This window comes from Dromiciops gliroides, chromosome 1 (assembly GCF_019393635.1).
Source record: "Dromiciops gliroides isolate mDroGli1 chromosome 1, mDroGli1.pri, whole genome shotgun sequence".
In the NCBI taxonomy this organism is placed as follows: domain Eukaryota; kingdom Metazoa; phylum Chordata; class Mammalia; order Microbiotheria; family Microbiotheriidae; genus Dromiciops; species Dromiciops gliroides.
The window spans coordinates 679,222,509-679,245,624 of NC_057861.1; the positions used below are offsets into that span (position 1 = coordinate 679,222,509).

Here is a 23,116-nt window from a genome sequence, read left to right on the forward strand (position 1 = left end):
CTAGTTTTCTCTCTCTTTTTTTTGTGGGGCAATGAGGGTTAAGTGACTTGCCCAGGGTCACACAGCTAGTAAGTGTCAAGTGTCTGAGGTCGGATTTGAACTCAGGTCCTCCTGAATCCAGGGCCGGTGCTTTTATCCACTGCCCCACCTAGCTACTCCCCTCTAGTTCTAACCCATGTCAAGGTTTTCAATGTACTTAAATAACACAGAGAGGCAGCACAATGTAGTAGAGGGTGAACTTCAGAGTCAGGAAGACCTGGATTCAAATCCTGCCTGACACACACTAGCTATTTAATAGCAAGCATGTCATTCTTAACTCTCAGTGCTGGAGGCAAATCTCTACAACTGTGAATTTAAGGCAAACTGCTGATTGCATCAGTAGAGGAAATTCCCCACCCCAATGAAATCAAAGGTCTAGGATGACAACTTCCCTTTGAAACAACAACAAACAACAAACTCTTATCAAAACCCTAATGTAGGGGGCAGCTAGGTGGTGCAGTGGATAAAGCACTGGCCCTGGAGTCAGGAGGACCTGAGTTCAAATCCAACCTCAGATACTTTACACTTACTAGCTGTGTGACCCTGGGCAAGTCACTTAACCCTCAGTGCCCTGCAAAACCAAACAAAAACCTGAATGTAATATAAGCCTTATTAGCAAGGAGGTATTTCCTAAAAAGTGCTAAAAGCAGCAGGCGATCCCAGTAAATCATGTATCATTCACAGATGTAAAGGAAAGAAGGTGCCTCTCAGTTATCCAGAGGGCATTTAGTCCAAGGCACACCTGAAAAGGAAATCCCTCTACAACATCTCTGACAACTGGCTAGCTAGCCTGCTCTTCGAGTTCAAATGACTATCTATCTAGAGCTGGACTAGGACTCAGGAAAATAGGAATTCAAATCCTATCTAGACCCAAGGGCCAAAAACTTAAACTCTATCTGCCTCAGTTCCCTCATTTGTAAATGCGGATAATAACAACACCCACCTTTCAAGGGTTATTGTCAGCATAAAATGAGATAATATTTATAAAGTGCTCTGAAAGCCTTAGAGTGCTAGATAAATGCTAGCTATTACCACCACCACCAGACAGCCAATTCTATTTTTGGAAATTCATTCCCTTTTCTATATAACAGCCCGTTATCCAAAGAAAGCAATAAAGTTCATGGGTTCTTAAATTGGGGTCTGTGAATTAAAAACAAATTTGATAACTATATTTCAATGCAATAAGTTTTCTTTTTTACTCTTAAGTACTTTGTTTTATGCATTTAAAATCCTTATTTTGAAAAGAAGTCCACATCTGCTGAGAAGTCATGTGACATACATGAAAGGATCTTCAACTGAGAGTCCTAAGTCCCAGATCTGACTCTTGGCTCTGCTACTTATCAGCTGTGTGATTTGGGGTCAGTCCTTTAACTTAAATGTCAAGTCTATACTTGAGTTTAAAAATCAACTGCACGGGGGCAGCTAGGTGGCACAGTGGATAGAGCACCGGCCCTGGAGTCAGGAGTACCTGAGTTCAAATCCGGCCTCAGACACTTAATAGCTGTGTGACCTTGGGCAAGTCACTTAACCCCAATTGCCTCACTTAAAAAAAAAAAATCAACTGCACAAGAAAGACTTAGTGTGGCATGGACGGACAAGAGTTGACATGAAAAAAGATCTGGTGATCTCAGGCTGCCTCAGAAGGTAGTAAGTTCTCCCTTCCTACAGCAGCACTTGTTGGGGAGGTTCGTGAGGGGCGTCTTGGGCAGTTTTGACTAAGAAAGCCTTGGAGGTCCCTACCAATTCTTGGTTTCTATGATTCTATACCTCTTATAAGAGCCTATGAACATGCCAGCTTTTCTGGTCGATATGTCCTATTGCTATTATTGATGATGACGACACTCATATTCATCATGTAGAGTATCTGAAGGTTTCCAAAGCGCTTTATAGACATCAGCTCATTTGAGCTTCAAAATAAGCTGCTGAGGAAGGTGACATGGGCATCACCTGCATTTTTATAGAGGAGGAAACTGAAATGCAGAGAAGATTAAGTGGCCTTCCCATTATTAGACAGCAGTCTTTGTGATTCTAGGTCCAGCACTCTTTCCACTATACCAGAGATTCAAAACCAGGATTAAGACTATTTATCTAGCTCTACCTCTTTCATTTGGTATTTGTGCAGGGGATTTTAAAAAAATTTGAAGTACTTCACATTTATCTCTATCAAATTTCATTTGACTTAATCTGGCCCCTCATTCTAGACCATGGCTTCTAATATGAGGTCTCTGAACTTGTTTTTTGTTTGTTTTTTTTGCAGGGCAATGAGGGTTAAGTGACTGGCCCAGGGTCACACAGCTAGTAAGTATCAAGTGTCTGAGGTCATATTTGAAGTCAGGTCCTCCTGAATCCAGGGCCAGTGGCTTTATCCACTGTGCCACCTAGCTTGCCCCCTGTGAACTTGTTTTAAAAAACTTTTTTTTTTTTTTGTGGGGCAGTGGGGGTTAAGTGACTTGCCCAGGGTCACACAGCTAGTAAGTGTCAAGTATCTGAGGCCAAATTTGGACCCAGGGCCTTCTGAATCCAGGGTCAGTGCTTTATCCACTGCGCCACCTAGCTGCCCCATAAAAAAACATTTTGATAACTGCATTTCACTATTCAGTGTCCTTTGTAATCCTATGTATTTTACATTATGCATTTTTAAAAACATTACTATTAGAATGGATTTCAATAGATTAACCTGACAAAGGAGTCCTAACAGAACAGAGGTTAAGAACCTCTTCCACATAGATCTTTTTAGATCCAGAGTATTAGTCCTTCCTGAATTCTTGAAGTCTGAAAAGCAATTCAATTTAAGACTCACAGATGTTCAGCAGGTATGAGACCCAGTTGTATAAGGGACTTGCCCCAGGTTATACAGCTAGTTAGAAGAAGGATCCAGATTCAGATTTAGGTTTTCTGATATACAGCATCGTCTCTAGAAACTGGAAATGATATTTGGTAATGATCTCTAAAAGATCCTTAAGTCTCATATTTATTGCTTCATTTACATCATTTAATGAACTCATTTCAGTATGAAATACACTAAACATGGCTCTTTGAAAAGTCTGTGGAAAAGAAAAATCTTTTATAGTTGAAAAGACCATTAATTTTAGTCTAATTTTTAGAGAACACTGCATTAAAGCTTCTGATATATTCTTATACTGTTAGCTTTTAAATTCCTACACAAGCTGGCTCCAATCTTTCTTTCCAGACCGACTGAATATTACTCTGCTTCCCACTCTGTGGTCTGGACAAACTGGCCTTCTCTCTATTTCTTACCCCAGGCAATCCCCCAAGGCCTCCTTACTTGGACATCACAGAGTTCTTCTCTTCCTTTAAAATGAAGGGTAAGCACTATTTTCTGCCTTTCCTGATTCTTCCAACTGCAAGTGCCCTTCCTCCCATACCACCCTGTATATATTTGTATTTATTAGCTTTACGTTTATGCTGCATATGTTTTATAAGTACATGCTATCTCCATTAGAATGTAAGCTCACTGAAAACCAGAATCGTTTCATTCTCTATACTTATAGACACTTAATACACCCTTTTCAATTGGTTGTATTCAATTAATACAATCTATGGGACATATTCTTGGATTTGTATTCGGTGAATTTTTAAAAAGCATTTTGTAAAATGGCTTTATTTTAGCTTCCACATTAATCTCGTCATAAAAGGTAGGAACTCTGTTTGCCCTCTCTTTCCCCTGACAACTTACAGTTGCCCTCCAGCTTCTAAAATGGGAGTTTCAGAAGAGAATCCTTTCTTCAGCTCACCAGATGTGGGTGCCAGAACTCCCCTATCCTTTAAGAATGTGAAACAGTTATGCAAATGTAGACCATTCTGCTGCCTTCCGAATAAACTCATTTGTCTTTCAAAGGAAATGGTCTAACTTACCGATTCATTCTCCTTGCTCTTTCCAGCACATCAAACATCTGTTCTTGAAATAAGTCCAGTCTGCGGTATCGATTATTCTCAACGTTCTTCCTAATTATGTCAAAAGTCAGAGGGGGTTTATTTGGGAAACTAGGATCCACAGAAGGGATTTCAGCTAAGGAGTCACTGTAGCACCTTCCCTCATCATCCTGATGGCTCATTACAGACACAAAAAGATTGTGGATAAGCTCCTGGATAAGTAGTGTCACGTTAGGAACATGAGAGTCCTCGTCTCCTTCTATGTCCCTTCGAGTTTCAAGCAATACTTTATGCAGGACTAAGGCGTCTTTGTAAATCAGGGATTCAGGCTCATTGTAGGTGCAGGCATTATTGAACATCATGACAAAGTCTTCCACCATGGAGTCTATGTCTTGGTACTTGTTAGCCATCATGTGGCTTCTGATCTTTTCCATGTCCACAGGCTTTTTGATGGTCAGATAGTAGTCTGGCAGCTCTGACCTGGAGGGGAGCCTTAGGAAGATGGCGCTGAGCCGGCGGCCCCGCTTATCTGTGTAGTTCTTTACTGCTTCATAGACTTCATTTAGTTTCTGTTGCATTGGAGTCATGTATTTGGACTTTTTAGGAGAAATGCCACTCTTTCTACCTAAAGAAACAGTTTCAAAGGTTACATGAGCAGTAAAATATTTCCATTTCTCCCACAGCCTACCCTCTTCCCCCTGTGACTCATGTATCTGAGGGAAGATAGGCTAGATACTTTGCGGACAAATCTGGCTATTATGACCCCCATCTTTTGTTTTTGGTTTTTTTTTGTGGGGCAATGGGGGTTAAGTGACTTTCCCAAGGTCACACAACTAATAAGTGTCAAGTGTCTGAGGTGGGATTTGAACTCAGTGAATCCAGGGCCAGTGCTTTATCCACTGCGCCACCTAGCTGCCCCAACCCCCATCTTTTAACTACTGATCATTATTATCTCCATAAACAGATGTGCCCTATATCAGTGGTTCCCAACCTTGGAGTCACTGAAAGGAGTTCAAGAATCCATATGCAAATCCACAAATAAATAAAAAGAGTTCTATGGCTAAAGGTAGGGCAATATATGCAATATTATTTTTCAAATGCATATAGAAGCTACTGTGATCATTTAAAAACTTGTTAAATAAATATTTTTATACTATTTGTACTATTTATACTAATCGTATAACTACTAATATTACCAAACTTCTTTGATGTTAAAAAAAAGGATATTCATTCAAAAAGGTTTGGAATTACTTCCCTGAATGGTTTTGTTGAAGAAAATTATCAGTTAAATGAAAGATAAAGCTGCTAGGATGGAATCGCCCCCTTCTACTAGAAGCATATATAGGACAGTGGTCAGTGTTAGCTGCCCTCTTACTGAAGGTCCAGGAAGCCCCTGACAACTCTTATGAAGTTCAGGAAAGGTAGGAGTGTGGTCAGAGAACTGGGCCATATGACAATGGAATTCTATTTGGAATTTCAATCTTGACTCGCTGGCTTACAGATCAGCTCCTTTTCCCCTCAAAATGACAATTTTTTCACTTCCAGAATTAAGGGTAACTCCTCCCATCTACCTTTCATAAGCGTATTAACAAACTAGAGTTGAGGTCAGATTGAGCAGTGATCTGAGCTAGTTAAAGAGCTGCATACAATAATGTGTTCATGTTATAGACATAGTTCTCTCTCTGGACTTTTATTTCCTTGATTTAACACTTTGATTTGTAATGCTTCACTACTTACTAAATTCCATAGATTAAGGAATAAGAGTTTATAACAAATGAAGTATCTGTAAAATACGGACAAAAAATTTAAAAAGCATTTGTTCTCTGTGTTCTATTACGTTATCTAGGTGATAACTTTAACCTTAATTTAAGTTAAATTTCAAGTTGAAAAAGGAGATTCTAGACATAAAGCACAGCAGGACAATAAACGAATGGCCGGAAATTTTGACATTCAACTCTATTGTAGCTGATCAGAATTCCAAACTGGCTACTTTTTAAGTTCAGTGAAAAGTACAATATTTTTTAAACAATGAAACATTAAACAGTGGACTTTAAAATAAGTCTTATGGTGAAACCACATGAATAATAATAGTGCTTTGAAGTTTATAAAGCGTTCCTACAACCTTGTGAGGTAGATGCTAATTATTATCATCCCCATTATACACATAAGGAAACTAAAGCACAGAGGCTAAATGACTTGTCCAGGTCTGAACAGCTAGCATCTAAGGCAGGATCTGAACTCAGGTTTTCCTGACTAAGTGCTGTGCTCTACCAATTATGTTAACTAGCTGCCCAATGAACACAACTGGTTATATGTGTTTTTAAATCTGCTGAGCAAAAATGTATCTATAGACTACGTGACAGTATTATAAAATACCATTTGGAGATTTTCTTCATGTGATATTTTTCAGTTTTTAAATTATAAAAGTACTGGACTTAAAAAAAAAACCACACCCATCAGGGGGCAGAGCTAGGTGGCACAATGGATAAAGCACTGGCCCTGGATTCAGGAGGACCTGAGTTCAAATCCAACCTCATACACTTGACACTTACCAGCTGTGTGACCCTGTGCAAGTCACTTAACCCTCATTGCCCTGTAAAAAACCAAACCAAACCAACCCAAAAAAACACCTATCACTCAAAATAAAAAAAACAACCACCTATCACTCAAACATAATGATTAAAAATATTTGACACAGTAGTATACTGTTACATTACTTAATAACTGAAAGTATCTTGTATTCTTAATATTTTCCTACAATAAACCAGGATGAAAAAGATTTTTCTTTGCTGGATCATTATCCTGTTCCTGCCCCCTAAGGGTGGTATTACCAAAGGCTCTTTCTTGGGCTCTAATCTCTCCTTTCTTTTTAAATTAAAATGAAAAGTGAAAAACAAATTAATTTAAAATTTTTATCTGTTTAGAGAATAGATGTCTTATTGATAGTTTTAAAATTTTAAATACTTCTGTCACTTCCCTGTGAATCTTACTCCCTTATCACAAATAATTTCAGCTAAGAAAACAATAATGGAATTAAACCTTTATCTTGAATCACAGTTCCACATTACCAACTCCCTGTTGGACATTTCTACCTAAATGTTTTTTTTTTTTTAATTGAGGCAATTGGGGTTAAGTGACTTGCCCAGGGTCACACAGCTAGTAAGTGTTAATTGTCTGAGGCCGAATTTGAACTCAGGTACTCCTGAATCCAGGGCTGGTGCTCTATCCACTACGCCACCTAGCTGCCCCTCTACCTAGATGTTTTATAGCCAACTCAAACTCAACATTTCCCAAATTGTATTATACAGTTATTCTATTTCTCTCCAGTTCCACCCCCCCCCCAAAACAACAAACCTGTTGAAGGCATCACCACCCTTCAGGTTACCCAAGTTTGCAACCTTGGAGTCATCCTTGATTCTTCTCTACCTCTAAGTCCTTCCTATCTGATCAGGTGCCAAGTCTTGTTGCTTCTACCTCTGAATTTACATCCATCCCATTCTCTCTATCCCCATAGCTTCCACACTCTTGCTTCCAGTTTCCCCTCTCTCAATCTATCCTTACACCTTTGCCAAATTGATTTTCCTAAAACGTGTCTCTGATCCCTACTCAAAAATCTTCACTGGCTCATTGTCTCAAACATAACATTCAAACACTTTCTAGCCAGCTGGTAAAGCCCTCTAAAATGTGGCTTCCAGCCTCCTTTCCCATCATTTCATTCTCTTCACACACCTATTGAGTCACCTTGGCCTGTGGTCTTGGTGTTTCTGCTCAAGGTAATCCTCCCTGGCAATGTCTGTTCCTCAAAGCACAGCTTCAGTGAGTGCCATCTCCTGTAGAGATGTGCCTGGAACTCTCCAGGTGTGCCTCTGAAATTCTCTTTGCAAAGTTTCTCTCTCTTCACATCCCCAGAGAAGTGAATGCCTCAGCCTTAGAGGCAGGGGCTAGTTCGTTTTTGTATCCCCTGTGCCTTTGTACAAGTGTTTGTTGAACTGAACTGAGGAAGCAATGCTCCAGTGAAGCAACTATTTCTCAGTATAGCCGGACGGGATCTTCAAGGCAAACTAGTCAAAACTTTCCCTGAGCAATGAATGCCTCATAATAAAGCCAAGAAGTCGTTTTCCAGCGTTTTGTTTGAAGACCTTCATAGAGGGTGAACCCTCCACTTCCCAAGACTGCTGGGAGTTGGTTATTGTATCCAACCTCAATCTGCCCCCAATCCCTCTTCTAGGTGACAGCTGTTCTAATGCAGACACTTCTCACTTTATCTAAGTGGACTATTCCACAGACCTCTACACATCAAGTGATTTTAATGGAACACGAATTTGCCCACGGATGTGGGGAAGGGAGAGAAGGATGAATTGAAGAAGGCAGAAAGGGGGCTGTACGCCTGTGGAGGGAGGGGTCTGGCACACAGTTCAAGGACATGTGGGGACTGGGGACAGAGAAGTAAGAGCAGGGGCCTGGGCCAGCCATGTTGGGATTTGGCCAGAACTGAGAGGAAGAACTCTTGGAGGGCAGACATGTGGAGGCTAGAAACAGACACAGAGAGGAGAGGATGGACAACACACAGTACCCAAGAGCAAACCAATGGAAGACAGACATTTGGGGTTGGGCACGTGGGTGAATAGAAAGGGGCAAAAGTCCCCTCCCTAGGTGCTGGAGCTCTCAAGCTAAGCCCTCAACCCAGCAGCAGTGGTTTCTCCACCTGTCCCTTCTGATTTCACTTTAAAGGTTTTTTTTTGGGGGGGGGGGGGGCGGGGTGGAGGGAGGGAAGGGGTGGGAGGCTGTGGAGCACCGAGCAAAGGGGCAGGAGCAGAGAGAGAGAGAGCACAGTACAATATAGTAAAGTTAACATAGGCATTTTTTTTGGAATGTGGATTTCTTTTAGAATTCTGTATGTAAAGATGAATTTGCATGATGCAAATTTATGTAAAACAAGAACCATCTGTACTTGAAGACAGTTGTCACTTGTCTTCTCTTCTCTAAACTCAACTCAACATACCCAGTTCCTTCAATCCACATATGGCGTAAGGTCTAAGGCCTTCATGATCTTGGCTGCCCTCCCTTCTGGAGTCTCTGTGGCATAGTAATGTCCTTCCTAAAATGCAGGACCCTAAAGAGAACACAGTACTCCAGATGTCATCTGACCAGGCTCTTAACCACCAGGACTATCAGCCTATGATTGCTTTAGTTTTCATTGTACATTGATTATATATAATTAACCTCTAATTCATTACAAAATAAAAAAAGACACACAGGCTCCTGCACACATAATCACAAACAGGGAAAATTTCTATTACTCCATCTTTATATGTAACAAACACCCACAGTATATAAGAAAGTAAACTGAACCCAACCCATATGACATTTTAAAATACAATTTCCTTTTCTCTATCTACTCTTCTCAGCTGAAGTAGTTAGATTAAAAAAAAGAGTGAGGGCAGGGGAAGAACGGTCACTTAGATGCTAGAATACTAGTGACTTTAAGAACTATCAATTACTCAATGTTCTTTTAGTAAAATGGCAATCTCTCATTAAACACAAAACTTAATGAATATACACAATTCTGCCTTACTTAGCTTGAGTTTAGGAGAGGCCATGTCATCATCCTCAGGGAGTGGGCCCAGCTCTTTTCTCTTATCTCTGAGCATCTTCTCCAGAATATGGGCATCATTATATACCTATTTCCAAAACAACATCAAAAAGAAAAAAAGTGTTTAAGGGATCTGACACTAGGCTAACTTTTCCAGCAACTGTCTATGGGCAATATAATATTTTCTTGTGTTAAACCACCTTTATGCATGTAAGACTTCTCAAAAGTGTTTCTATCCCTCTGGGTCAAAAAAAGTAGCAGATGAAGTCCAAATAGAAAGTAAAGATGAAAACTTGGCTAATGTTGGGAAGGCTGACATCTTGAATATGTGTTTTATACTAGAGTTACTCTCGACATGACTGATGCTAGTTAGGAGGTGAGACCACGTCCCATGTGGCAACATAAGTGATCGTGGTATTTATAGTACTGCTACCCTCTTGATGATCCTATTGTTCTAGGAGTCATTTTCCCCAACTACCGCCTGCTACAGCTTAGGTGACATTCACAGATATGTCTCTTCCCCTCCATTATACGGGGCCTGGCATCCAAGAGAAAGATAGAAGCTAGCATTTATGTAGTGCTTCAAGGTTTGCTTTCAAACATTTGTTATCTCACCTGACCCTCACAACAGCCCTGGAGGTAGGTGTTATTATTATCCCCATTTTACAGATGAGGACACTGAGGCTGAGAGGTTAAACAATTTGCCTGGAGTCGCATAGCTAGTTAAGTGACTGGGACAGGATTTGAAGCCGGGTCCCCCTGATTCTCAGCACTCCATTTACTAGGCCATGAAGCTGCCTCTAGAGCTAGAATGCACCTCTGAGGTCATCTAGTCCAACCTCTTCATTTTTAAGCTTGAGGAAACTGAGGTCCTGAGACTTGAATCACATGCCCAAGGTCACATAAATTCTGAGTGCCCAAGGTGGAATCTGGACCTCAGATCTTCTGACTCTTGAGCCAGTGTTTTTTCCTTTTTATCACACTGAACTGCACTGAATAAAAAAAGAACAGCCAACACTGACCCTGACTTAGAAAGCATGCATCGAGCTCCCCTTCTGCCCAGCACTCCACAACCCTGTGTGGCCACGGCTTTTAGACTCCCCTCCCCACCCATCCTCACTTCTGCTATAATGAACGTCCCATTGTCAATCGCTATGCTAACCTGGAATGGTTTCCTTCCTTTTCACCTGCTGAATTTGAGTCTTCATTTAAACCTGGTTCCAATGCCCTCTTCCATAAAGTCTCAGAGCTAATTTTGCAGCACTTTTTGGGATACCTCTGTCATGTACTACTATGTGCTATGAGGGACCCCCCCTTCCCAAGTGCCTACTTTGTGCCAGACGCTGTGACTGTGTGAGGCACTGGGGACACAAAGTCAAAATGAAACAACCCTTGCCCTCAAGGTGCTCATGCGCTTTTGGGAGGAAACAACATGGACACACGTAAGTAAATATAAAACACATCCAAAGTAATTTAGGGTGGGGGAGGAAGAGGTCTAACATGTATGGCAGTTTGGTGACACCAGAAAAGGGATTCCAGAGGGCACAATGGAAGGGTAGGGAAAAGGGATGCCCGAGGAACGGGGCTGATGTAGATGAGCAGGAGGGAGGAGCTGGTGGGAGTCAAGACAGGGAGCTGCAGCCCAGTCTGTTCACAGCTCTGAAGCACAGGGACACCAAGAAGAGCCACAGGGCAGCATGTTGTCAGAAGCTGAAGTGCCTCGGTCTGTGGTAACTCTGTGGGTTGGGGTCCTATTCTTCTACTGCAAAAACTCCTGAGTGGAAGAACAGGGTCCTGTCAAGGCTTGGCCCCCATCAGGTACTTGGTGCAAGCTGTTGTTACAGAATGCCATTCCACACAGCTTAATGAGAAGTGCCAGAAGGCAAGATTCTGCTGACTACTGCTTTGCTTTTACAAAAGTATTTGGTTTGGTAGAACAAAATGCAGCCCTGAAGGTTCTCCTCAGATGGGGTATCTCCAAAGCACATAACAAAATCATACAAAACAAGGACAGATGGGGCTATGGTAAGAACTTCATTCAGCAACAGACTGCATACTGACAATGGGGAGATACAGGACAACCCCAAAGTGTTCACAGGCTCACATGATCATAGACCTAGAGCTGGAAGGGATCTGAGAGATCATATAGTCCAACACCCAAGAGGAGGAGACTGGTTATAACTGAGGCAACCAGCAGCAGAGCTAAGACAACCTAGAGGCTAGGACCACAGACCTAGCACTGCCACTGCGGCCTGCCAGGGTCACGGAAGAGGAAAGTCCAAACAAAAGAAGAATTCCCTATGGATGGTAAGTTCCTCCTAAATGTTTGCATGAAGCCCCAAAGCACTAAACAGCTTCAATGGAACACACAGCAGTGGGAAAGATTGTTTTAAACATCCACACTGCATAAAAAGGTGGGCACAAGATGCAGTCTTTGGAGAGGTAACCTGTTGAATTAATAGGTCCATCTTGTACAGGTGATTCAGATAGACAACATATTGGGTATAGAATAAAGCAGGACAGGAAATCAGAGTAGACTTCACTTGAGAAAAGCTCAGTGTTTTCAATGATTCCCTAACTGACGGCTGCCACAAAAGCCAATCTCTTTAACATCAATATTTTCCCAGTGATAAAACACTGACTGCAAATCAAAGAATGCCAAAAACAATTTCTTGTGGAGAAGTGGTGTAAAAGATGTTATCAAGGGCAGGTATTACTGGGAAAGGTAGTGGACCAGTCACAGTGAGAATGAAACACAACAGATGGACAGACAAGGGGGTGCACTGGCCCCCACCAGAATATTTTTAAAACTAACAGCCACAACAACAACAAACCAAGAGGAAGGCTGGCAGTGGGTTGGCTAGCACTTCTATCAAAGATTTTTCTTTGGAAAACACGGAGAAGAATCACACAGAATGAGAAGGTATGGGAAGGCTATGATCTGTTCTAGTACAGGAAAGTACCTTTCCCAATAAAACCACAGATCCCCAAATAGTAAAAACTTAAAGACCTTTATAGGCCCTTTGATAAAGTGGAGAAGTGGAACAATAAATAAACCTTACCTTCCAGGCCTCTTCTGCTATGCTGCATTCTGAGTAAGAATTAACAAAAGTGTTGTTAAAGTCACAGAACAGTAGAGTCCACTTTATAGAGAGTGGCCTCGCCCCCTTGGCTGACACTAATCTGTTCTCCTTTCTAGCTTCTCTAGACAAGTAGTGTCTAAGGCACTGACAGTGGATAGGAATGATGGTGTCATAGGTGCCCTTTCCATGATGCAATCCTTTATGCCAAATCTAATCTATTATCTGGCCCAAAATGGGGGAGAGAAGAAAAAAGAGATTTATAAATGCTGTGATATTTCTGGAAGAATGAAAGTAGATATAGGAGATCAAATTTATCAAACCAAAGGAAGGAAGAGGAACTTTCTCTTTGGTGTAATTGCAAAGACTTGAAATGTAATCTGTTACTTATCAAAACTGATACTTTTGGATAAGTTACTTAAAAGAATATGTTTTCAATTTCTGTGTAACCATTGAAATCTTATCAAACTGTCATTGGAGAAATGTAGTCATTAGAACAAGCCTCGCTAAATCGGAATGGTTCATCCAATTCAGGATTCAGTCTTTATACACAGGGGTTTACATAAATTGGGACTCGGTATTTGTCAAATGAGTTGACTGAAAGCAGAACCTGTTTTGGGGTACTTTCAGAGGGGTGGTATGGTCTACTTTTGAGATTATGGGATAAATTTTATTTCCATGGAATAGTTCCAATTTGGGGCAGAATAAGGGGAAATATCTAGTTAGCTGAGTAATTAACAGTAGGATCAGAAGATGCTCTCTTAAGGCCTATAAGAGAGCTAGATATTCAGATCTAAAAAGGATTTCAGGATGAGCCAAGTTAGGTGCAGAGTAGTTAAATAGAATGCCATATGAGCTATGTACCATAGGCAGGAGCCATGTAGTTTTATTTGCATTTCTAATTACCCTGCCCTGATATATTGTTTTTATATAGTATAAATTCTATTCCCTTGTGGTTAATCCTTAGAAAATGCTACTCTTGGGGCAGCTAGGTGGCACAGTGGATACAGCACCAGCCCTGGAGTCAGGAGTACCTGAGTTCAAATCCAACCTCAGACACTTAACACTTACTAGCTGTGTGACCCTGGGCAAGTCACTTAACCCCAATTGCCTCACTTAAAAAAAATGCTACTCTTATGAACTTAAATAAATACAGATGGTGGACAGAAGGGGAAGTGAGGCAGATTCTAGAAAAGGACATGCAGGTATGAGAGCAGAATCAGGAGAAGGTCAAGAAGTAATTGGGAAATTCTCAACCAAACAAATGAAACAGGATTAAGAATAGTGGAAAATCTAGAAGTAGGCAGCCCTGGAGTGTGGGATGGGGCTGGAAGGGAGGAATTCAATGATCAAAGAAGGCCTGGAAAGTAGTAAATAGTGATAGCACTGAGGCCGCCAAAGTCAAAAGCCCTCTGAATTAGCTCTCATGGGGAAATGATACCCTGAGAAGATGCCAAAGGTCAGCAAGACCTAAGGACCAATGTTAAATCCTTCACATAGAGGAATCTTCCCCCATTACTGGATACCTTTGATAGGCCATTATGGCAAGATTGTCCATAGTTTTGTCTAAAACTTTCTTGAATTTTTAATGTTTTCAGCTTGTACCACTTACCAGAGTAATGAATGTCTTAATTTACTACCAGATGTGTAGTTTTTTAAGTATGAAAGGAGATAACTTTAGTCAATCTAGGAGTTTTTTTAGCTGAGGAGGGATGAGAAACTGAAGAATGAAATTCTGAAGACACAAAGGAAAACAATTTCAATGAGGAAAAATGAGAGTTGCCTGGAGACCAACAGAGGCGAACAGAGAATTTACCTGGTAATTCATATTTTTCAACATATATGCAAGAGATAGAGCAAGGAAAGGTAACAGAAAGCAACTATGCTGTTCTTAGTGATCAGAGGGTAAGACTGTTGTTCAAGTGGATGGATAAGTGATTACTGAAAAGAGAAGGCGAGCCACTCAATTCTGATTTTTAAAAATCTGTTTTCTTGGTCAAGGACAATGATCTTTGGCTTGGAAAACAAAACAAAACAAAAAAGAACAAAATTGGTTAAGAAGGGGTTGCTATCTAAGGATGGTAGAAGTACTTAGTTGCCCTTGATGAAACTGACTCACCTGGTCCAATGAAGTACAAGCTCAGGTACTGAAAGAAGTGACAGAAGTGAATACTGGGGAGTCAATATCTGAAAGATTATAAAGAACAGAAGAGATATCTCCAGACTGGAGAAGTGCAAATATCATCTCCATTTTCAAAACAGGAAGGAAATTGCCAGCAAACCTCACTTTGGATTCTTGGAAAAATTCTGGGATATACAGTTATCCCTTATACATCGCAGGGGTTAGGAGTACAGTGCCCCCTGAGATCTGGAAAATCCACATAAATTTTTTACCCCTCCCTTCATGCCATAGAAGACATCTGAATTATCATGGTATTAAAAGATAAAATAGGTTGATATTATACAATACTATACATATATTTTATGCATTTCTGAGTTTCTACACTTTTTCCATATTGTCTACTGGCCTTCACGTGTAGTCTGTGGTTTCAGCAAAACTCCCCCCAAATTCTCATTTAATTTCTTATGCTGACCTGTGATATATCAAAACTGTGATGGGGAAAGTTGCGATGTGGAAGGGATAACTATATTACTAAATGGTCAGTTAGTGAGCATTTAGAAAAGGAAGTAGTGATCACTAAGAACAGTATGGTTTCAGCAAAAACTAACCTTTTTCCTTTTTCTGACATGGCTACTGAACTGAGGAATCCGTTGGTTATAGTTTACCTAGATTTTAGCAAAGCATTTCATAAAGTCCCATGAAATACTTGTAGAAAAGATGAAGAGATTTATGTTCTGCACAACGGAACAATCAGACGGATTCAGAACTGGCTGAATGGTCCAAGTGAAAGAGGAGTCATATTCACTGGTTTCATGTCACTTTGGAAGGAGGTTTCCAGGGGAGTGATTGGCCTTTTGGTCTTTAACATTTTTATCACTGACTTAGACAAAGGCACAGATGGTATCCACGTCAAATTTTCAGTGTCTCTCACCTCTGTGAGGGATAACTAACATAGCAGATAACAAAAGTCAGGATCTAAAAAGATGATAACAGGACATAAAACTGGGCTGAATCCAATAAGGTGAAATTTAAGTGGGACAAATGTAAAATTTCACCGGCAGGTTTAAGAAATTGACTTCACAAGATGAGATAGGGAAGGTGGAGTTAGAAAGAAGTTGGACTGAAAAAGATATGGGGTTTTAGTGGACTAAAAGGTCAATATGAGTTAAATGGCTGACATGACCAGTCAGAAAAAGCTAATGGGACCTTGGGCTGTGTTAAGAGAGGCACAGCTTCCAGAAATAAAGAGGAGCTCATCCTGTGTTCAGACAACACCTTAGAGAATGCGTTCAGTTCTGACTGCTACAGTTTCTAAGGAGGAGACTGATAAACTGACGTGTCCAGAATGGCGAAGGACCTCAAGTCTCTGCCATAGGAATTGTCTGAAGGAACTGGGGACACGTGACCTAGAAAAGAGAAGGCTCAGTGGAGAATGATATGTTTTCGAGGATCTGAAGGAGATAACGTGGAAAGGAGGCTTCAAGCAAAGACTGGATGGTCGCTTGGGTGCTGTGGCCAGGATTCTTTTTTAGGTCATGAGTTGGTTTAAATGGCCACTGAGGTCCCTTCCGATTCCTCTTCCTTGTTGCTTCCTATTTTATTGAACTAGGGTTATAACTTCTATGTTTGTTATCACTTGTCAGGTATGTTCTAGTGAGGACTCCTTCATGTAAGGGTTGGACTAGATGACCCTTGAGGTCCCTTTTATCTCTCAAATCCGGTGAGAGGTGTGTCTGATAAACTGATCTCTAACTTAATGCTTTGGCAGCTAACTCTGCCTTGTGAAGCAATTTAAAAATACTAATCACTTTGGACAGTGTGGTCCGACTTTATTTTCATGCTCTCATATAAGTCAAGGTCTGCTTTCACTATTATACTTAAGGTTTTCACAACACCAATAATCAAAAGAACCCTAGTCAAATCTGTAAGGAGTCTAACAGCCAAATGTGAAATAGATAAGCACACAAGCCATACAAACATTATGATAAAACTTTTTTTAAAAACCATTTTTGCGAAGAAACAATAAAAAATGAATATCTTTTGACCCAGTGATTCTACAAAAAGGAGGTCAAAGATAGAAACAAAGTCCAATATATACCAAAATATTTAGAGGAGCATTTTTTAGTAGTATCAAAGAGCCAGAAACAAAGCACAACTGTTTGAGGAATGACTGAATAAACTGTGGTATATCAAAATAATGAAATATTATGGAGTAAGAAATGAATGTGAGAAATTTGCAGAAGCATGGGAATTGTATGAACTTACAGAGATTGAAATCAACAGAACTAAAATAATAATGTATACAATAATGTAACAAAAGATCACAAGAAAAGGCCAAAGTTGGAGCAAATGAAAAGCCAATAATTGTCCTGATAATGAATAGATAAAGGACAAAGCTCCCTTTCTCTACAGAGAGGAAGGAAAATACCAGGGAAGAAAGTTATATATGCATTGTTAGATGCAATCACTGTATAGGATTGTTTTTGGTTAACTTTTTTCTTTATCTAAAATGACAGTTCAGTTTGGACAGGGAAACACTTTCAGAGCTGACTGTGATTTAAAACAAAAGACATCAATTAAACTTATTAAAATTTTTTTGCTTTTTTATTCAGCAATAGTAATTAGCATAACCACTAAATGGAATGACCCAAGAAATATAATTATAAACTTTTTTTGGTACAAATGTTTGTTTTATAGGTCAGTGTAGCCAAAAAAATTCAAGACTTTGTAGCCAACCTTCTGGTGATGACATTTTCTGCACTCATGTAGCCTGGTCTTCAGAAGGAATAAAGTCTATCACTAGGGCCCTACCTGAACTTGGTAGGATCTGTCAGAACTTGTACCCTGCTGGCATAACCTTTGAGAATCCTAGGTTGCCTCTGTGCCATAAGAAGGCAATGAAGGAGGACTTTTGTGGAGGGGCTGTGATCTGCACTGGTGGACAGAGTACCCAAAATGATGAAATGTATGTGTGTGTGTGAGTGTGTATGTGTGTGTAAAACTCTGCCCTGAAGCCCATAAGAAAATGTGTTTGTGAGGTGTGAACAGTACCTGTGAGCCTTCTTCATTATAGTGTCTTGCATTTCGAAACATCAGCTTCATATCTTCCATCATTGCCTCTTCTCCTGCATATTTATCATTACGGATGTTATGTTCAATAATTTTTAAGTCCATTGGCTCCAAGATGATTTTGTAATAATCAGGGTAGTCCTTTTTGGATGGCTTAACCATAAACAGATCACAGAGTCTTCTGCCTGTACCCGGCTCTCGAGCTTCGAGAACAACGTTGAATAAAATTTTCATTCGTTGCTTTCTTATGTTCTTTTTACTGTTGAGGGAGCAAAACAATAGACAACTCAATTTCTTCTTTTCACAAGGGTGGAAACTGAAATGGCACTGCTTTCTCTCTCTCTATCTAGCAGGCACTTCATAATGATTATGCATCTCTTTGCCATACATGCCTGTAAACAATGCCACATGCTAAGTCAATACTTCGGGAGATGTTGGGGAAAGACAAGTTAATAAACAGGCATAGGCAAATTTCAAAAATAGCTTACAAAAGAGTGGCTGTGTCAGAACTGGCCAACAGGTCTCTAGGCTAATGGATCTTAGGGAGAGATTTTGTCTTTATGACACTTTCTACTGAATCTGACGTTCATGAAGAGATGTCACCCGACATTCAGGAAGAATGAAATCTTTGAACAAGTATTACCCAATTTTAGCTTTTAAGACTCATACAGCAAGGCTACAGTTAAATTGAGTAATGCTCTTTTCCTACAAATATGCCTAACACTTATCAAGGAACCACAGTAGAAAGAGAAAATCCCTAATACCTGAGGTCCTCACTAAGATTAATCATCTTGGTTGCTAAGAAGCTTGCTTAAAATGTGCATGCCTGCATATTGGATTTGTGTTTCCCAACCAGCATGAGGGAACTGGCATGTTTTGGCAAATCCTAGTTTCTCTTCTTCCCCCGTGTGAACTTCTGCCCAGGCCGATCCTCTTTCTCATTCTATGTTTCTGACCTGCAACAACGAATGCCAATTTTAAGTAAGAAGCTAGTCTGGGGTTATTTGGGGGTGTAGGCAGTCTATGGCTTTTCCAAGTCTTTCATGGTAGCTGGTGCCATTTTTTTTATTAATGTATGTGGAATTCCCAGCCCACAATTTCATTTCCCCTCCAATTATGAAGTGACAAACTTAGAAACTGATAAGAGTAGTGTTGCGCCAGGTGACAGAATTTCGACTATAAAGGACCTTAGAGAACATTTAGTCCAACCCCCTCACTTTACAGTTGAGGAAACTGAGGGCTAGAGAGGTTCAGTGACTTGCCGAAGGTCACAGAATGAGTTAGTGGCAGAGTCAGCACTAGAACCCAGGTCTCCTGCTTTCCGGTCCAAGGCTCTTATGTCATAAGCCTTTGATGGTGAACTCCCAGCTGGACTGGAACCAGTAGCCTCCAAGTCAGCAGCTAAGGCAGATAACCTAAAAGTAAGAAGAAATGGCTGTGCAGAGACTTGGTGGCAAATGTTTTTGTCTGCTTCCTACTATAAAGTTCAAAAGTTGTCCCTAGGAAGAAGCTATGTGGCTGGGAGAGTCTATCCATTATTAAATAGACTTCTCCCACTAACACTCTGAGTTACGAAGCTTCTAAGTGTGAGAGGTTTTCCTTTCAAAAATTCAACAAGGCATTAAAACAAATAAGCAAACAGTCAGGCAAAGACATTTCTGTGCTTACATTAAGATCCTAAAATACATCTGAGTGTTACTGACTCTTTAAAGCTAATATTTTAAAAGGTTATGGCAAGCTGGAGCAGATTATCTAGAAGACAAAAACACACAGACTCTCATTTCTAGTTAAAGAATCAGTGTCATGTTCTAATGATAGGTGCATTTTCCCTCTGATCACTCATTGCTGCTATGGGCTTCTGGAGCACTGTGGCATTAGTTTTATGTCTCTCTTTAAAACAAACAAACACCCAACCAAACAAAACAATTTGTTAAGTGAAAAACACTTTGTTAAGTGATAGCTCTTTTGAAGGCTCTGTCTAGAACTTCAGTGTAATTTGGAAGCTGTTTCCTTTGATATACACGACAAATCCAAAGAGACATCCCATGATAAAAATGTGGTAGGAATAGTTTTCCCATCCCAAACTTTTAGCAACTAGACAATGAGAACTATATACCTGACATCAAGGTTTAGAATACAAGTTTTCTGACCCTCAGATTTTATAAAACAGGCCTCCAGGGTCAAATGAAGAAAGCAAATGTAACATCTGTAGCATCTATGGCACAAAACCCAACTGTCTGACTTCCTGAGAGTTCAACTTTAAAGTGAACAAACTTAAGAATCCCATTTTGGAATCATAATCCACTCAAAAAAAGCTCTTAAAAATGGATTTAGAAAGTATGTTTTTGTTATTTTAACAAAAACATTTTAATGGGAGAGGAGATGACTTCTCATTCTTGGTTGGCTGGAATCTACCCCTGGATATTTATACATCAAGTTGCTATCAGGCTAAAGCATTGGAAGTAGCTTTTTCATTTGGGAACCTTATCACTTTTTAAATGGTTTTCAATAAATCTGGAAGCAATTATAACAAAGGCAGAGTGTTTGCATTTTCCCAGACACGTAGCTACACAGCAAGCTTAGCTGAATCTTTTTACGTTATGCTATAAACACTGAGAGGTCTGACTACTCTTGGCTGTCGTCAGATAGACAACTGGTGGTAGATGGTCATTTTGTCTCCAATGACTGACACCTGGCAGGCAGCATTTAGTGAGACAAGTCCCAAATCTGAAATCAAAAAGGACATAACCGGGAAACTACTTTAATCTGATGCTTAAAACTCAATTTGCTATAAATTTTTGTACATTAAGAATACTCCCCTCCCCTCCACCTAACTCACTCCTTAGTACAGAAGATGTGAGATAGTCCTAAACATATTTTAGGTCTTTTTTCCTGGTGCTCTATTAGAAGTTTATGCTAAATAAGCCTGCTTTATGGCTTTCGAAGACAAAGTAGTCTTGGAAAGTTGGATAAAAAGAATGGGTGCTTACAAAAATGGATGCTTTTCTATCTTTCCTTATCATTTTTCTTTTCTTCTTTTCATGCATTCATGATACCCAATAAGAACTTAAAAATAGAACTTCCTTATGCCTTCCTACTTTTCTGAAGTTGAAAACTTCAGACCACAGGGAATGGCTACAGCAGCATTTTGTGGAAGAACTTTGATGTATAGTCAGGAGAACTAGGTGCATCCTACTGGTTGGGCAATCCTAGCCAAGTCACTTAATTTTCCTGGGCCTCATTTATAAAGTAGGGAAATCATGGTTGTCAGGTATTTTGGATTCCATGGAGAGAGAAATCCTGGTGTATTTTCTAGTATAGTGCTTCTAGTATAGTATAAGAGATGCTTAATAAACACTTTTAGTGAGTTTCAGACAAATTCAAGACCCTTTGAGGTATAAGGGAATCTCGTAAAACATTTATGAAGAATAAATAGATGAGTGCCTACTGTCAATAGTGAAAGCATCTAAAAATCTGGGGGAAGTCGATATTAATCTTGGAATATGAGTAAAATGCTTCCTTCCTCCTTGAAGTTCACTCTCAATTCATAATAGTGTTGGAGAGATATTATTTGTCTCTCTGTTAAATGAATATAATTTAATTTATCGCCTGTTATAACAAAGTGTATATGTGCATTGGGAGGGAAGAGGTTACTGTTGCCACATGATCTGCTTCCAGATACTATCCCATTACTCCACAATCATAGTTAAATTCTTGAATTTTTTTTTTTTTAATATCCCTTCCCTCTTTTTCCTCACCACCAAGTCTCTTCTGGACCCGATCTAACTGGGCTTCTGCTACTACCATTCAACTGACTATGAGCCCAAGTGGGAGTTTTACTCTCATTCTGCAGGACTGATTTTTAACTCTGTTTCTGTTTCTACATTACTGTGCTTTTTCTGGCTTATCTCCCATTCATTCATTCAAAAGTCAACATGTATTTATTTATGTACCTGTATGTACCTGCTTATAAGCTCAGAACACACCTATTTAAACAGCTCCTTTTCTTTCTCTGCAATACTGACTTCTAACCATTAACTCTGAACATCCCACTCTCCTCATTTTGTGGGAGCTCATCTGTTCACATGGCTTCAATGAACATTACAATGAGAATAGTTCTTGGATGTTATCATCACTTTCTATTTCTCTAGTACTGATCTTGTACCTTCTTGTCTTAGACATACCAGGAACACCTAAAATTGAGTACGTCTAAAACTAAGTTCAAATTTTATTTCTGCTTTGCTATCATCATCAACACACCTGAGTATACTGCTTGAAACTGTAGAGCTATTTTATACTTCTTGCTCTCTTTAGCCTTCTACATTAAGGGCTAATAGCTATACTCCCAATTCTCCTAAATTATATTTTAGAACTACTCCATGCTTCCATTTTCAGAGCCAAAACTCGGGTCCATAATCTAACTCCTTCATTACTGCCTGGAACATCCTGGCTTGCCTCTGCTTCCCAATTCATTCCACCTCTATCCACACCCACAAGCAGAGCAAAAATCACTCCCATTGCAGTTTCATATTTATTGCTATTTTCCTTCTCAGAGGCTCACAGTAGATCTTACCTGCTGTTCTAATGAACATAAAAGCCTTGGGCTTTGAGGACCTCTATCAAGTTATAACCAACCCAATAATTAGCTACTGCCTGACCTGTGCTCATCATTTCAGTTGAGCAAACTTCATCTTCCCCTTTACCTTCCTCATTCATCAACACATATCTCATTCAATGACATTTCCACAGACAAACTAGATCTGAGTCCAGAACTAAATACTGATTGTTTCTTTACTGAAAATCCACTATGTATCCAGTGTACTTAAGGTTGTATTACAGGCAGCTGCCCTTAAAGACAGTATTTCATAAACCACAGTCTGTGAAGGCAAATAACCAAGACACCCTAAGTTGGTTGTTGACAGGGTTTTTTTTTTTGGGGGGGGGGGCAATGAGGGTTAAGTGACTTGCCCAGGGTCACACAGCTAGTAAGTGTCAAGTGTATGAGGCTGGATTTGAATCCAGGTCCTCCTGAATCCAGGGCCAGTGCTTTATCCACTGCGCCACCTAGCTGCCCCCGGTTGTTGGCAGTTTTTAAAGTGGACCTTATGTTACTTGTTAATAGGCATTAAAAATAATTTTAGAGGATTTTACAGCCAAAGTTTTACTTAAACAAAACAAAACTCTGTTCTACCAATGTAGAAAAGTTTGAGAACTACTAATGTAGGGGATACCAACAAAGGATGGTCTTTGCCCTCAGTGAATTTAACAATAGATAAGGCATTTTTGGTTCTCTTGGCAAAGCTAGTGACAAGTCCCTGG

General features: G+C 40.0%; 1 protein-coding gene across 12 annotated transcripts in view; it reads right to left on the reverse strand.

Moving 5' to 3' along the window:
- PBRM1 (polybromo 1) overlaps window positions 1-23,116 on the reverse strand; it is a 107,600-nt gene that overhangs the window by 40,753 nt on the left and 43,731 nt on the right. For 8 of the 12 annotated variants that reach the window (XM_043964962.1, XM_043964955.1, XM_043964937.1 and 5 more), the window contains 3 exons: window positions 17,780-18,056; window positions 9,509-9,614; window positions 3,916-4,558 (listed from right to left, as the gene is read on the reverse strand). In XM_043964962.1, the coding sequence (XP_043820897.1) occupies window positions 3,916-4,558; window positions 9,509-9,614; window positions 17,780-18,056 (1,026 nt within the window). Of the gene's footprint in view, window positions 1-3,915; window positions 4,559-8,935; window positions 9,047-9,508; window positions 9,615-17,779; window positions 18,057-23,116 lie in introns of all 12 variants that reach the window. The other 4 variants (XM_043964966.1, XM_043964896.1, XM_043964888.1 and 1 more) reach the window with 1 other exon arrangement.